General features: G+C 42.6%; 1 protein-coding gene and 1 long non-coding RNA gene across 5 annotated transcripts in view; both read left to right on the plus strand.

Moving 5' to 3' along the window:
• TTPA (alpha tocopherol transfer protein) overlaps positions 1–12,099 on the plus strand; it is a 64,352-nt gene that overhangs the window by 42,083 nt on the left and 10,170 nt on the right. The window contains exons 1-2 of one of the 4 annotated variants that reach the window (XM_053208537.1): positions 3,377–3,675; positions 10,388–10,541. In XM_053208537.1, the coding sequence (XP_053064512.1) occupies positions 3,472–3,675; positions 10,388–10,541 (358 nt within the window). In that variant the 5' untranslated portion in view covers positions 3,377–3,471. Of the gene's footprint in view, positions 1–3,376; positions 3,676–3,700; positions 4,547–10,387; positions 10,542–12,099 lie in introns of those variants that run through there. The other 3 variants (XM_027042936.2, XM_015087293.3, XM_053208535.1) reach the window with 3 other exon arrangements.
• Positions 4,559–6,145, plus strand: LOC128312887 (uncharacterized). The gene is made up of 2 exons (XR_008292797.1): positions 4,559–4,774; positions 4,927–6,145. It is a non-coding gene; the product is annotated as an uncharacterized LOC128312887 (long non-coding RNA).

Raw genomic sequence — 12,099 nt, forward strand, 5'->3', positions numbered from 1 at the left:
ATTCTGATTTCATCTATACTGTCTCACAACTTTATAAATTGCAGGTAACTGATAGCAATGGCACTTAACTCTTATCTCAGAAAATGTGAATTCTGTCCTCTCTGGTAGAGTTTCACTTGGCCTCCCTCCGTCACTGTGGAAGAAGTTAGTCTTGCCTCTATTTGCATATTCATCTTTCATTTCGTATAAAAGTATGCTGCTTTGAAATCTCCTTTGAACCCGTTGTAACATCTCCCCGGTTCTCTGCGTACAAGTTAAAATAGAAGTTTTAACACATGTTCACTTTTATGTCTGCTGGAGTAATGATTGTACCTCTTTTTGAAAGTTATCTCTTAGCAGTGATAGATAGTATTTATGTCTTTTTTGTGAAGCTGAAAGTCAAATAAATGAATGCATATACTTATGAACGATTATGTGTTAATGAATAATTAATTGCTAAATAATTTCAGAGTAAATAGTAAGCTACTTGTACGAATAGTAACTAACTTTTCCTCTATTTGTTCCTCATACCATTAGTTCCAAAAACCCCTTTGGAATCTTTGTACCAGAGGACTAGACGGATTTTCAGTAAACATGACAGCTCACTGAAGTGAAATACGCACATAGCAAATTCGAAACGCTTCAAAACAAACATTGAGTAACATCTGAAAATCTGTGTTAAGAATTCTAAAGTTTTATATAGATACAAGATACATTGTTGAAAGACACAAGCATGCTCTGCATTATTATTTTTTTAATGTTTATTTAGTTTTGAGTGAGAGAGAGAGAGAGAGAGAGCAAGGGAGGAGCAGAGAGAGAGGGAGACACAGGATCCGAAGCCGGCTCCAGACTCTGAGCTGTCAGCACAGAGCCCAACGTGGGGCTGGAAATCATGAACCTCGAGATCATGACCTGAGCCAAAGTCAGTCGCTTAACAGACTGAGCCACCCCGGCGCCCCACGTGGTCTGCATTATTTAACAAGTAATCAAGTTTTAGGGTAGGAGTCTCGCCTTATATGTCTACACCTCTTCTCCAATTTCTTTTCTTCCTCTTTCCGTTGACGTTGCAGTCTTTTGCAGACACTGGAATTTCTTCATGTTTTGTCACAGGTGTCCACTGCTACCACTGCCATTTCTCCTGGTCATCTGGGCTCCGTGTTGGTTCCGTTTTCACCAAGTTTAATGGCAACCAATCCATTGGTCAGTATTCTTTTGCATTTCTCTTATAAGAGTCTCACAGATCCAGAAATAACAGGACATCAAACCCATACATGGCATACTTCCAAAAAAGAATACCACAGCTGTGTCCATGAGCTCTCACTGAAGTTTCTGCCCACTTTCAAAAAAGCAGATGCTAATTTCTAAGAACAAGTAGAAGAATGTGTTGAAAAATTTTGAAAAGGAAAACATGCTGTACATACACTCTTAATTCACTTTTATTTTTTTTATTTTTATTTTTTTTTTGACGTTTATTTATTTTTGAGACAGAGGGAGACAGAGCATGAACGGGGGAGGGGCAGAGAGAGAGGGAGACACAGAGTCGGAAGCAGGCTCCAGGCTCCGAGCCATCAGCCCAGAGCCGACGCGGGGCTTGAACTCACGGACCGCGAGATCGTGACCTGAGCTGAAGTCGGACGCTCAACCAACTGAGCCACCCAGGCGCCCCTTAATTCACTTTTAAACACATTAAACTATTAGAGAAATCTGGCTTCCCCTGTATTTCTTTTATTGCGACCCAATACCTTCTTCCCGACCGCCCACTTTCTCCTTTACCGGGCAAACTGCCAATGCACCACTAAAGCCAAGCAAATGTCCCCCTTTTAGCGTGCCCAGATCTCCGAGAAGAGACCAGTAGCCTTCCTCTGCGTGTTCACGGCACATTCCCAGTACTTCTTTCATATCAGCTTCACATTGAATTGTAACACCTTGAGACCAATAGCTTTCCATCTCACTCCCAAGTAAAAATCAAAGCTTGGAATCTCTGTCTGTCATTTACATTGTTTTTTCATGGGATTCTGATGATTTACTGTACTGGCTTCCCAGCTCCATCAGACTGGAAGTCACAGTCCGGAGCCCTGCAATCCCAGATACCCCTGGGCCAGCTTCCTCACCTCTTCCAGGGGTTCATCCGAGCATCACTACAGGTGCTATCGCCCTTCCTTGCTTTGTTTCCCCATAGCAGGGATCCCCATCTCTCATACCACAATGTCACTTACTTGTCTTGTTTATTGCCTGTCCCCATCCACAAGAATGAAAAGTCCCCGAAGACAAGGGTTTCTGTCTGTTTCACTCGCAGGTGTATACTCTGCACCGTGAACAAAGTCTGGAAACGCCAGCAACTCAGTAACTATTCTTGTAATGAATGCAATGGCAGGGCCTCTCACCACTGTCTCTTGAGGCAAAGATTTGGCTTTATTTGTTTGTGCAATTCTAGCATCTACCTGGCGCATGGCGTAGATTCGGTAAGAATTAGTCTCCTGGATTTCCCTGCGGGACGCAGGTCAATTCTAGGACATCTGCGGCGGGTAGAGATCAAGAAAACGCCAATGTAACGACCTTTCTGGTTCCCACATCTCATCTTCATTACCTGGGCTCACTTGGACGAGGTCCTACACCTTTGGCCAGGCCACTGAAAGACTAGACACGGTGGAGCCCGGGAAGGGAAGAAGTGCACGGTGTCTAAGACTTTTTTCTTTTTTTCTTTTTTTTTTTTTTTGGCACTTGCTAGTCATCCGTGTTTATCACTAACAGGATGAAGTATCAAGAACGGAGAAGACTGCCTGGCTTTGGAGGAAGTGGCCAAGTAGGGAGTCTGTTAAGGTGGCATTAGGGAGTGTGTTTTGGAAACCACTGTGGTAATAAAACGTTTTTGAGACGGGAAGTCTGCTTGGAGCTTTAATGCGCGTAAGGAGGGGCGCTCAGTAGTCCTTCGGCCGCAGTGCCATCAAATGGCTGTCCTTCCAGCTCCAAGATGAGAAAGTGATTATGAGAGAAAGAGCAAAGGGAGGGAGAGAGAAAGAGAGGTGGGAAGGAAGCAAAGGCAAGGAAAGAAGGAGGGAGGAAGGCAGGAAAAGAGGAAAGGGAGGCAGGGAGGGAGGGAGAAAAAGACGGAAAAGTTTCCTCTAGTAGATAGATAGATTGATTTTTTTTTTTTTTTTTTTTTTGGAAAAACATCCAAACTCGTGGCAATCAGCGTAGGCGAGCAAACTTTCTGACATCCTCCCTTTGGCGGTGGACACCACGCCTTCCCTCACTGGAGAAAGAACGGCTCGGGTTTCCAGAAGGAGCAGCACCGTGGGGGACACCACGCGGCTCCGGGAGCTGGCGCACACCCTCGCGGCCGCGCGAGGCCGGTCGCGGCCCCGCGGGGCGGGCGGGCGGGCGGGTGGGGGTGCGCGGCCCGCCGTCACCGGGGGAGGGGCGGGAGGGTGGCGCGACGCCCGCGCTTTTCCCGGCCACCCGGCTCCAGGCGGCCAAAACGGCGGGGCGGGCATGGCAGAGACGCGGCCGGGGCCGGAGCGGGGGCTGCAGCTCAGCGCGCTGCCTGACCAGTCCCCGCTGTTGCAACCCGCCGTGGCCGAGCTGCGGCGCCAGGCCCGGGCGGCCGGCGCTCCGCCGACCCCGCTGCCCCTCACCGATTCCTTCCTGCTGCGGTTCCTGCGCGCCCGGGACTTCGACCTCGACCTGGCCTGGCGGGTAAGCGTGCCTCCCGGCTGCGTTCCCCTCCGCGGGCAGGGCTGGGGGCCCGCCGCGGCTCGGCCCAGACGCCCGCGAAAGCTCGAGTCGCCTGCAGAACCGTGGCGGGAAGGCGCCCCAGACGCGCACCGGGCGGCGGGCGCGGTGGCTGCAGGTGCTCTGAGAAATCCCGCGCGGGTCCTGCCAGTTTCTCAGGGTCTTGGAAACGGAAAACCTAGAAAAAGCTGGAGCGCTCTGGGGTGATGGCCCGTTTGACCTCCAACCACTGGAGCTCTGCTCTACATGAGTCTCCCGAACCCATGAAGTTCGGGGCGAATGCCTTTCCTCTCCCTGGCGCAAAGCCGGTGATAGAAACCAAAGTAACAGCTGAGGAGGAAGCCTGGATTTATCACATCTTAGCAGATCACTGCACGTGTGGCCGGGAGTATGGAGTTGCCAGTAAATCTGAAGGTCTGAGGCCAAATTCTAGCAAAAGAGTGCCATTCCTGATAATACTTTGTCAGGACGGTAAAGCAGTCCGGTATCTTTTTAGTGGAAAGGTATGGGACGAGCTGGCTCTTCTGTGTTTCCAGGTTTGCTACAGATGGTTGAGAGAAGGGGTGGTGCAAGGACAGGAATCGAAAAGACAGATGTAACCTTGAGTTCTGTCACTTTGGGCTCAGCATCCTTTCCTGTTAAATAATGGTGAGAAAGCCTAGCCCACTGATTTCGAGAATTGAACGTTAGCCAATCTGGCACAGAGCCTGACCTAAGAGTAAGCACCCAGCAGTTGAACCTGATCTCGCCCTTTTGCCAACTGGCTTGCTCAATGTCGTGTTGCGAGGTGGGCCGCAGGGGACTTATTATAGTACAGAATCGTAAACATGTCTCGGTATGAGTTTTTTGTTGTTGTTAACTAATTTTTAACCGAAAAAGTAAAGAGCATGGCGGATTTAAAAAATCCGTAAGTAGCAAGGAGTGCAAAGTAAGTTTCTAAAAGTAACTTTCTAAAGGAACAAACTTCCCCACCCAAAACCTTCATTTCGTTGGTCGGTTACCCAGAAGCAGTTACTGTTACATGTTTCTCTTTCTGGGTATAGTCTGAGCTCACGTGGCATAGGTATGTGTTTTACATTTGGCCTTTATTTTATTTGTTTACATAATTTCTTATAGAGATCAGCCTATTTCAGCATGTGTGCATACATTGTATTCTTTTGGGGAGCTGTGTACAATCCCATTGTATGAATTAATGATATTAACATTTATTAACAGTCCCCTGTTACTGGACATAGGAGTTGTCATCAGCCAGCAGCAATGCCATCATGCATGCTGTTCATTCCTTCAACGATTATTTTTTGAACTGCAATTAGCCTGGCGGTGTACAAAATGCAGCAGATAAGAGACACGGGGTTTCTCCCATCACCAGGTGGATTTTGTAGTATGTCTTTATACATTTGTCTTTGTGCAAAAACAGGAATATATCCTTATAAGTAAGTTCAGCCCGTACAGTTGCTGAAGAGGTGCATTTTCAATGTTGATGAATGCAACAACTGTCCTTCAAAGTGTTTGCGCTAACTTTATCACTTTTATGCTACAGAATGGTGACTTTTTCTTCCTACCATCACCCACCCTGTACTATCAAACATTATGATGTGTGTCAACCTGCTTGGTGAAAAATTGGTTCTCACTGTAATATGCATTTTTTAAATTATAAGTGAGGTTAATCATGTTTCGTATACTTAAAATTTTTAAATTATTTTCTAGTTAACTGCCTGTTTTTACCATTTGTTAATTCTCTTCCATTTTGTTCACATAAAATATACATATAATTTTTTATTCATAAAATATCTTTATGTTTAAAGAAAATAAGCCTTTCTCCTAGTTTGTTGTCTTTTGACATTGCTTGTACTATTTTTTTTTTCTCGGCAGAGTTTAAACATTTCTATGTAATCAAATATATCAGTTAGATTGTTCTTTGATTGCTTCTGGGTCTTATAAGTTCTTCTTCTCTCCAAAATTTTCTATAGTAATTTATGACTTCTCTTTTTAATGTTGGAGTTACTAATCTACTGAGATTTATTTTGATGTTAGGAATGAAATAAGAACCTGACTTTAATTTTGTTTTGTCAGATGTCTACCCAGGTATTCCAACATCATGAGCAATAAACTAAATTCAGCAACTACTAAATACAAACACAACCTTAGGTCCTATGAAGAGTACAGTTGAAATGAGGCATTAAACGTATAAATGTGTAGAGGTACCTAATAATAAAAAAGTGAATGATTTACCGATTTCATTTTAGCTGCTTTTTAAAAGTAATGTCTAGGGGCGCCTGGGTGGCTCAGTCCGTTAAGCGTCTGACTTTGGCTCAGGTCATGATCTCACAGTTTGTGAGTTCGAGCCCCGCGTCGGGCTCTGTGCTGACAGCTCAGAGCCTGGAGCCTGCTTTGGATTCTGTGTCTCCCTCTCTCTCTGCCCCTCCCCCGCTCACCCTCAGTCTCTGTCTCTCAAAAAATGAATAAACCTTAAAAAATAATAAATAAATAAAAGTAATGTCTAAACAAAAGAAGAAATAAAATTTACCCCCAGCCTCTGCTATATATATTATTTCCTGTATTCTTTATTTTCCTGAATTGTTTTCATTGCACCATATCCTTGAGGAATTGGCCGGCAAGACTGTCTAAATCCATTGGATAGGGATCAAGTGTCTGTGAACGTTTTGCCTCACTTTTCTGCCAACTGAAAAGGAAAGGGAAAGGCTTAGAGTGTGAAACTATTTTTTTTTTCATTTTCCACCATAAAAGCAGCTAATTCAACTCAAAGTCCCTTATTTATAATATAAAAATCCCAAAGTGTTAGCATATGAAGAAAGCTTGATAAGCCCCTCAGTTACATAGAAACTTCTCATTATTCTAGTTTTTATGTTTCAAGTTATAATGAATTAATGAGGTTTTTATGATTCTAATAGCTGATGGAGTACCAGGTATTTTGGTAAATAGTGTTGTGCGGATTACGTCATTATTCACTTATTTTGGAAGAAACTGAGATGCAGAGAGTAACTAGTCCGAAGTCATTTATTAAGTGGTAGAGCAGGGATCTGAACTTGGCTTGATGTTTGCAGAGCCTATGCTCTCAAGCACACTACACTTGACCCTTCTCTTTAAAACAATGAACTTAAAACAGCCAACTGTTAACCTTTGCCTGTCCCACATATTCTTGTGAATTCCTGTCTTTTACAAGTGACTAGTTCAGTTCCTTATATTTTTGCTCCGTGTGGCAAGTTTTTTATCTTTTAAATATTTTTATGGTTTTCCCAAAGTCAATGCAGCTTTCAAAATCCATTGACTCTCCCTGCTAATTTCCCTTTCAATGTAGCTTCTTTTGTAAATGTAGCTTCTTTGGTGTTTTCTTCTCCAAAAAATTGGGTAACAGTAGTTACCTCTCAGGATGGTTGTGAGAAGGAATTGAAATGACGCCATTGAACCCTATAAAAGCTGCACAAACATAGTCCTTATTTTGTTTGAAAGTACGTGAAAAATGTAAGAAGAAACATACTCGATTACAACGCATAGTTAAAATAAACCATAGCTTTTATTTATTCAATGATTCCTAATTGTGGTACAAAAGAGTTGCCTTCCAGTAATGAATATTGACCTGCTTCCAGTTTTCTGTTGTTGTGGACTTTTGATGATTTGTTTGAGAATTGCTCAGTAGCAGTTTACGTCATTTATATAACTTATTTATATGTCAGCCGGGGTTTTGAATTGATTTATCAATGGAAAAGTAATCATCAAAGATCCGAGTTTAGATATTTCAATTTGCAAAAGCTAACTGTCCAAGCATAAGAGTGATTTGCACATCTTTACAAAAGCCAGGTTCTCAGGTTTGTGAATTCAGCTGGCTTACTCATGCATTCATTTATTCTTTCATTCAACACATGTACCTATCTCCCTGGTGCCCAGCACTCTGCAGAGATCAATCAGCTGAAGACCCTGCCTCCGTTACCTAACAGATCCCTTTTAATGAGCCTACAACTTCTATGGCTCCATGGTAAATTAAGATCATTCTTTTTATATAGGTGCTGGTATGCTGCGTCTAGTGTTTTCCTTGAATCAGTATTAAAAGGACTATTTGTATATCTGAGGGACCATCGAAGTAATGAGCATTGTAACATGCTTTTAACCTTTGTTCTGATGCCCTCTCAGACAGGAGGAGGAAGAGAAACTCATAGAGTAGAATGAATATATCAGAATCTACAATGTACCTTTTGTTCTTTCTGCTTTTGGTAGCTGCTATTTAGGTCACCAATTATTTCGTTGTTGGCAGATTTATGGACTATTTTTCGTTCTTACCTCTCAGTTTCATTTAACTTGTAGCAACTCTCTTTTTTTTAAAACAATTCGGAAAAGTTTATCAAATGAAGAAATGAGAGGGAGAAAAACAGAAATAGAGAAAGTTGGAAAGACAATATCCGTGGGAGAGAGAAAGGAGAGAGGGGCAGCTGGCACACATAACTTCTCCCTCCCTTCTGTGCATCTCCTGCTCTAGACAGTCCAACCAGCTTTTCTCGTTCTTCAGGCTTTTCCAGTCACTTACATTGCCCAAGGGTTGGAATTCCCCCTTCTGCTTGGTTTTTGAATTTGTATTTGTGGTTTCTCATCCAGAGCATAACAACTTTGTGATCACACCTGTCATGTTTATTCCAATGACAATGGGATCCGTCCCTTCCTTTCGTCTGAACCTCAGCTCCCCATTGCTAGCAGACCTCTTCAAACGCAAAACAAACATGTTGGCATTTTACAAAAATTGAGAACACGGAAAATCGTGAGGAGGAAAATTTTAAGATCACAAATTTTACATGCATAATTTGATTTTAGGATTCTCCACAAGACACTGGCAATATCTGTTTTACTTGTAAATGCAGAGTAACCGTTACTGGTGGTTCTTTTAAAACAGGATTCCTTCACACTTTGCCACGACGTACCATCCAGGCATACTGTTCCACCCTGAACGCAAATCTCAATTAAAACGTTGATTTTGGGGGCACCTGGGCGGCTCAGTCCATTAAAGATCCGACTTTGGCTCAGGTCATAATCTCACGGCTCGGCTTGTGAGTTCGAGCCCTGCGTCTGACTCTGCTGACAGCTCAGAGCCTGCAGCCTGCTTTGGATTCTGGGTCTCCCTCTCTGTCTGCCCCTTCCCTGCTCGTGCTGTGTCTCTCTCTCAAAAATAAATAAACATTAAAAAAATTTTAAACATTGATTTTTGTTGCTTTTCTATTAGTAGAAAGAATAGTAGTGGTATAGAGATGTTCCTTTGTATCTTTGATTTAGCCCATGTTTTTGAAGGAAAAGAAAATGAAACCAAAAAATCCTAGTTACCTTTAATATAAACCTGCACTAAGATACTTGGATGAGCAATATAAATCCAAATAACTCCCAATTATCACAACAGCAGTGGTAACCACCACTCATTATGCCCGTGTATGATTTAACCCTACCGGGCAGATATAGAGAAAACAAGACTCAAAGGAGTTAAATATTTACCCAAGATCACACAGATAACGAATGGTAGAGTTAAGAGTTTTCTGAAGCAGCAGCCTGGGAATTTAACTTTTCACTACAAAACATGGCTTGTATGATGCAGCGGTTATTGACAGGTCAGCTCCAGGGAGCACAAGCATTTTACTCTGTTCGTTGTTGTAACTCAAGCCCCTACACAGTGTGTGGAATATTGTAGATGCTCCCAAAATATTTGTGGAGCGAATTTGTTTGGTTTCTCTTCTTCCTTGTTTCAGAAAGGACTAAACGTGGATGTTTCAGTTATCTATCACTGAGTAACAAATCACCCCCAAATTTAGTGGCTCAAACCACAACTATTTATTTGTCTGTGATTCTCTAATTTGGGCAGGGCTGCGTGGGGCTCATCTCCGCTCCACATTGCATCAGATGGGAACTTGGCTGAGATCAGACTGAGAATGGCTCTGGTTGTCCAGTGTCTCTCTCCACCTAGACTTACCATTTGGCAATCTTAGTCTTTTTTTTTTTTTTTAATTTTTAATGTTTATTTATTTTTGAGAGGGACAGAGACAGAGTGTGAGCATGGGAGGGGCAGAGAGAGAGGGAGACATAGAATCCGAAGCAGGCTCCAGGCTCTGAGCCGTCAGCACAGAGCCCAACTCAGGGCTCAAACTCATTAGCCAAGCTGTGAGATTGTGACCTGAGCTGAAGTCAGATCTTTAATGGACTGAGTCACCCAGGCTCCCCTTAGTAATCTTATTCTTATGTGATATCTTGATCCCAAAAAGCAAACACAGAAAGTCCCAGACTTCCTAAACTAGCACAGTGTCACTTCTGCCAAAGCGAGATGTAAGACCAGCCCAGATTCAGGGAGGAGGAGGAGGAGGAATCAAATGGATCCCACCTTTGATGGGACGAATGGCGCATGTGTACCAGGAGGGGTTGGTATTTACAGCTGGTTTTGGAGACTACCGGCCATAGGAGACAAATGAAAATTACTCAACTCTGAATTTGTGGTGAAGTCTTATCACCTGAGATCCTTGATGAAGAGAACTTTAATTTTTACAGCTAAAAAAAAAAAAAAAATACGCCAGATTACAATCCTGACATAATGGATGGAAGGGGCCACACATAATGCCAAGGCTTTGCTACCATTTTTACGAAGTGCTTACCAGGTATGTTATCTGTAGACAATTTTTATTTTATTTTTCAGTTACTGAAAAACTATTATAAGTGGAGGGCAGAATGTCCAGAAATAAGTGCCGATCTACGCCCTAGAAGTATCCTTGGCCTTCTGAAGGCCGGTTACCTTGGAGTTCTGAGAGCCAGAGATCCCACTGGCAGCAAAGTTCTTATTTACAGAATCGGTAAGTCACACGTAGTACTTTTTTTCTTTTTCTTTTTTTTTCTTGACTGCCCTGTTGAAAGCTTTAATGAGTCCATATTTAAGAATTCAGCTTTTTAGGTTTTCACTTAGGCTTAATTAAGATTTTAATGTCCCTCAAATATAATAAAACTGGCAATTGTGAGAAAATTAAAATCCAATGAAAATCTTACTTCCATTCTTCCACACAGTCAACTGTATAATATAAGAGAGAAAGAAAACAGAGTAGAGAAATAAGGAAAAAAGGTGAAAACATCAAGGTAAAGGCTTTAAAAAGTACTCAGTAGGAAATCCAAATAAGAATTCTGAACTGTAATAATGCCACATGAGAGCATGGATTTTGTCTGTTCAGTGTGTCCCAAACACTAAAACCAGGGCCTAATACTTAAATACTTCTGGAGTGAGTGAATGGCTAGTGGGTTAACCCCCAGGGCTGGGGAGGCAGGGGCCCACTCTCTGGGATGAGAAAGGAGCATTCCCGGGTAGTCGGAAGACAGTGTCTTCCACATGGCCCTCTTGTCACATCTTCTTCCCCCTTTTCACATCAGGCCTTCCTGGTATTTTCTGTAGGTTGGTGACTGCCCCTTCCTTTGACCTTTGTGTGGCTAAAACCAGTGCGTAACAGAGGACTCACATGGCCCCCGGCATCGTCCCTTGGCCCAGTGGGAAGGACAAAGATAACGAATATTTCATGAGGAGGATCTCATGAATTATAATCTTACAAAAACTTTTGCATCTGAAAATATTCTAGGGAACTTTAAAATATCTACAGATTTGCTTTTTCTGCCTGATTATAGGTAACTCGACTGTTACCTGTAAGTCAACTGTTTATGATCTTGCAAGAAGACACTGCATTCAATTCTTTAGGGTATCAGAAGATGGGGTAGAAGGATTCCGGTTTTCGCTCCAGCTTACGTATTGAGTACACCTGGGTCAATCGTGAAGCTGTTGTCTATAAAGCAGACATCACAATGTCTGTCCTGTCTTCTTGTCACCCCGCCAGTGTTCTAGGAAGATGAAAGAAGTTCCCCAAGTTATTTAGGGGTAGCGTTGCCAGAGTTAAGATAGTATCCTTGTTCTGTATAGCAAGTAAACATACATTTTATGAAAATATGGTGTGTCCAGTTCGCATTTTAATTTCAGATAAACAACAAATAAGTTTTTAGTATGCATGGGGCACACTTACGTTAAAAATTACACCCTGATCATCTGAATTCCAGTTTTCACAGGGAGTCTTATATTTTATCTGCAATGCTAGTTGGAGGTCCCAGGAATATAAAGCTGAAACCTGCAGGGGATTCTTTCTGCAAGTGTCCTGACTGTACTGCCTGGCTGGAGTTTGTTTTTTGGTTTTTGGTTTTTGTATTTTTTTTTTTTTTTTGTTTTTTGGGTTTGTTCATAAATTACCTGGGGGCAAGTTAAGAAGTAAAAATGACACCTTGAAAGTAAAAAAGCAAATGTACTACTTTGATCATAAGTACCTTAACACTGGGGGCACCTGGCTGGCTCAGTCAGTGGAGCCAGTGACTCTTGGTCTCAGG

Source organism: Acinonyx jubatus, chromosome F2, assembly GCF_027475565.1.
Source record: "Acinonyx jubatus isolate Ajub_Pintada_27869175 chromosome F2, VMU_Ajub_asm_v1.0, whole genome shotgun sequence".
NCBI lineage: Eukaryota > Metazoa > Chordata > Mammalia > Carnivora > Felidae > Acinonyx > Acinonyx jubatus.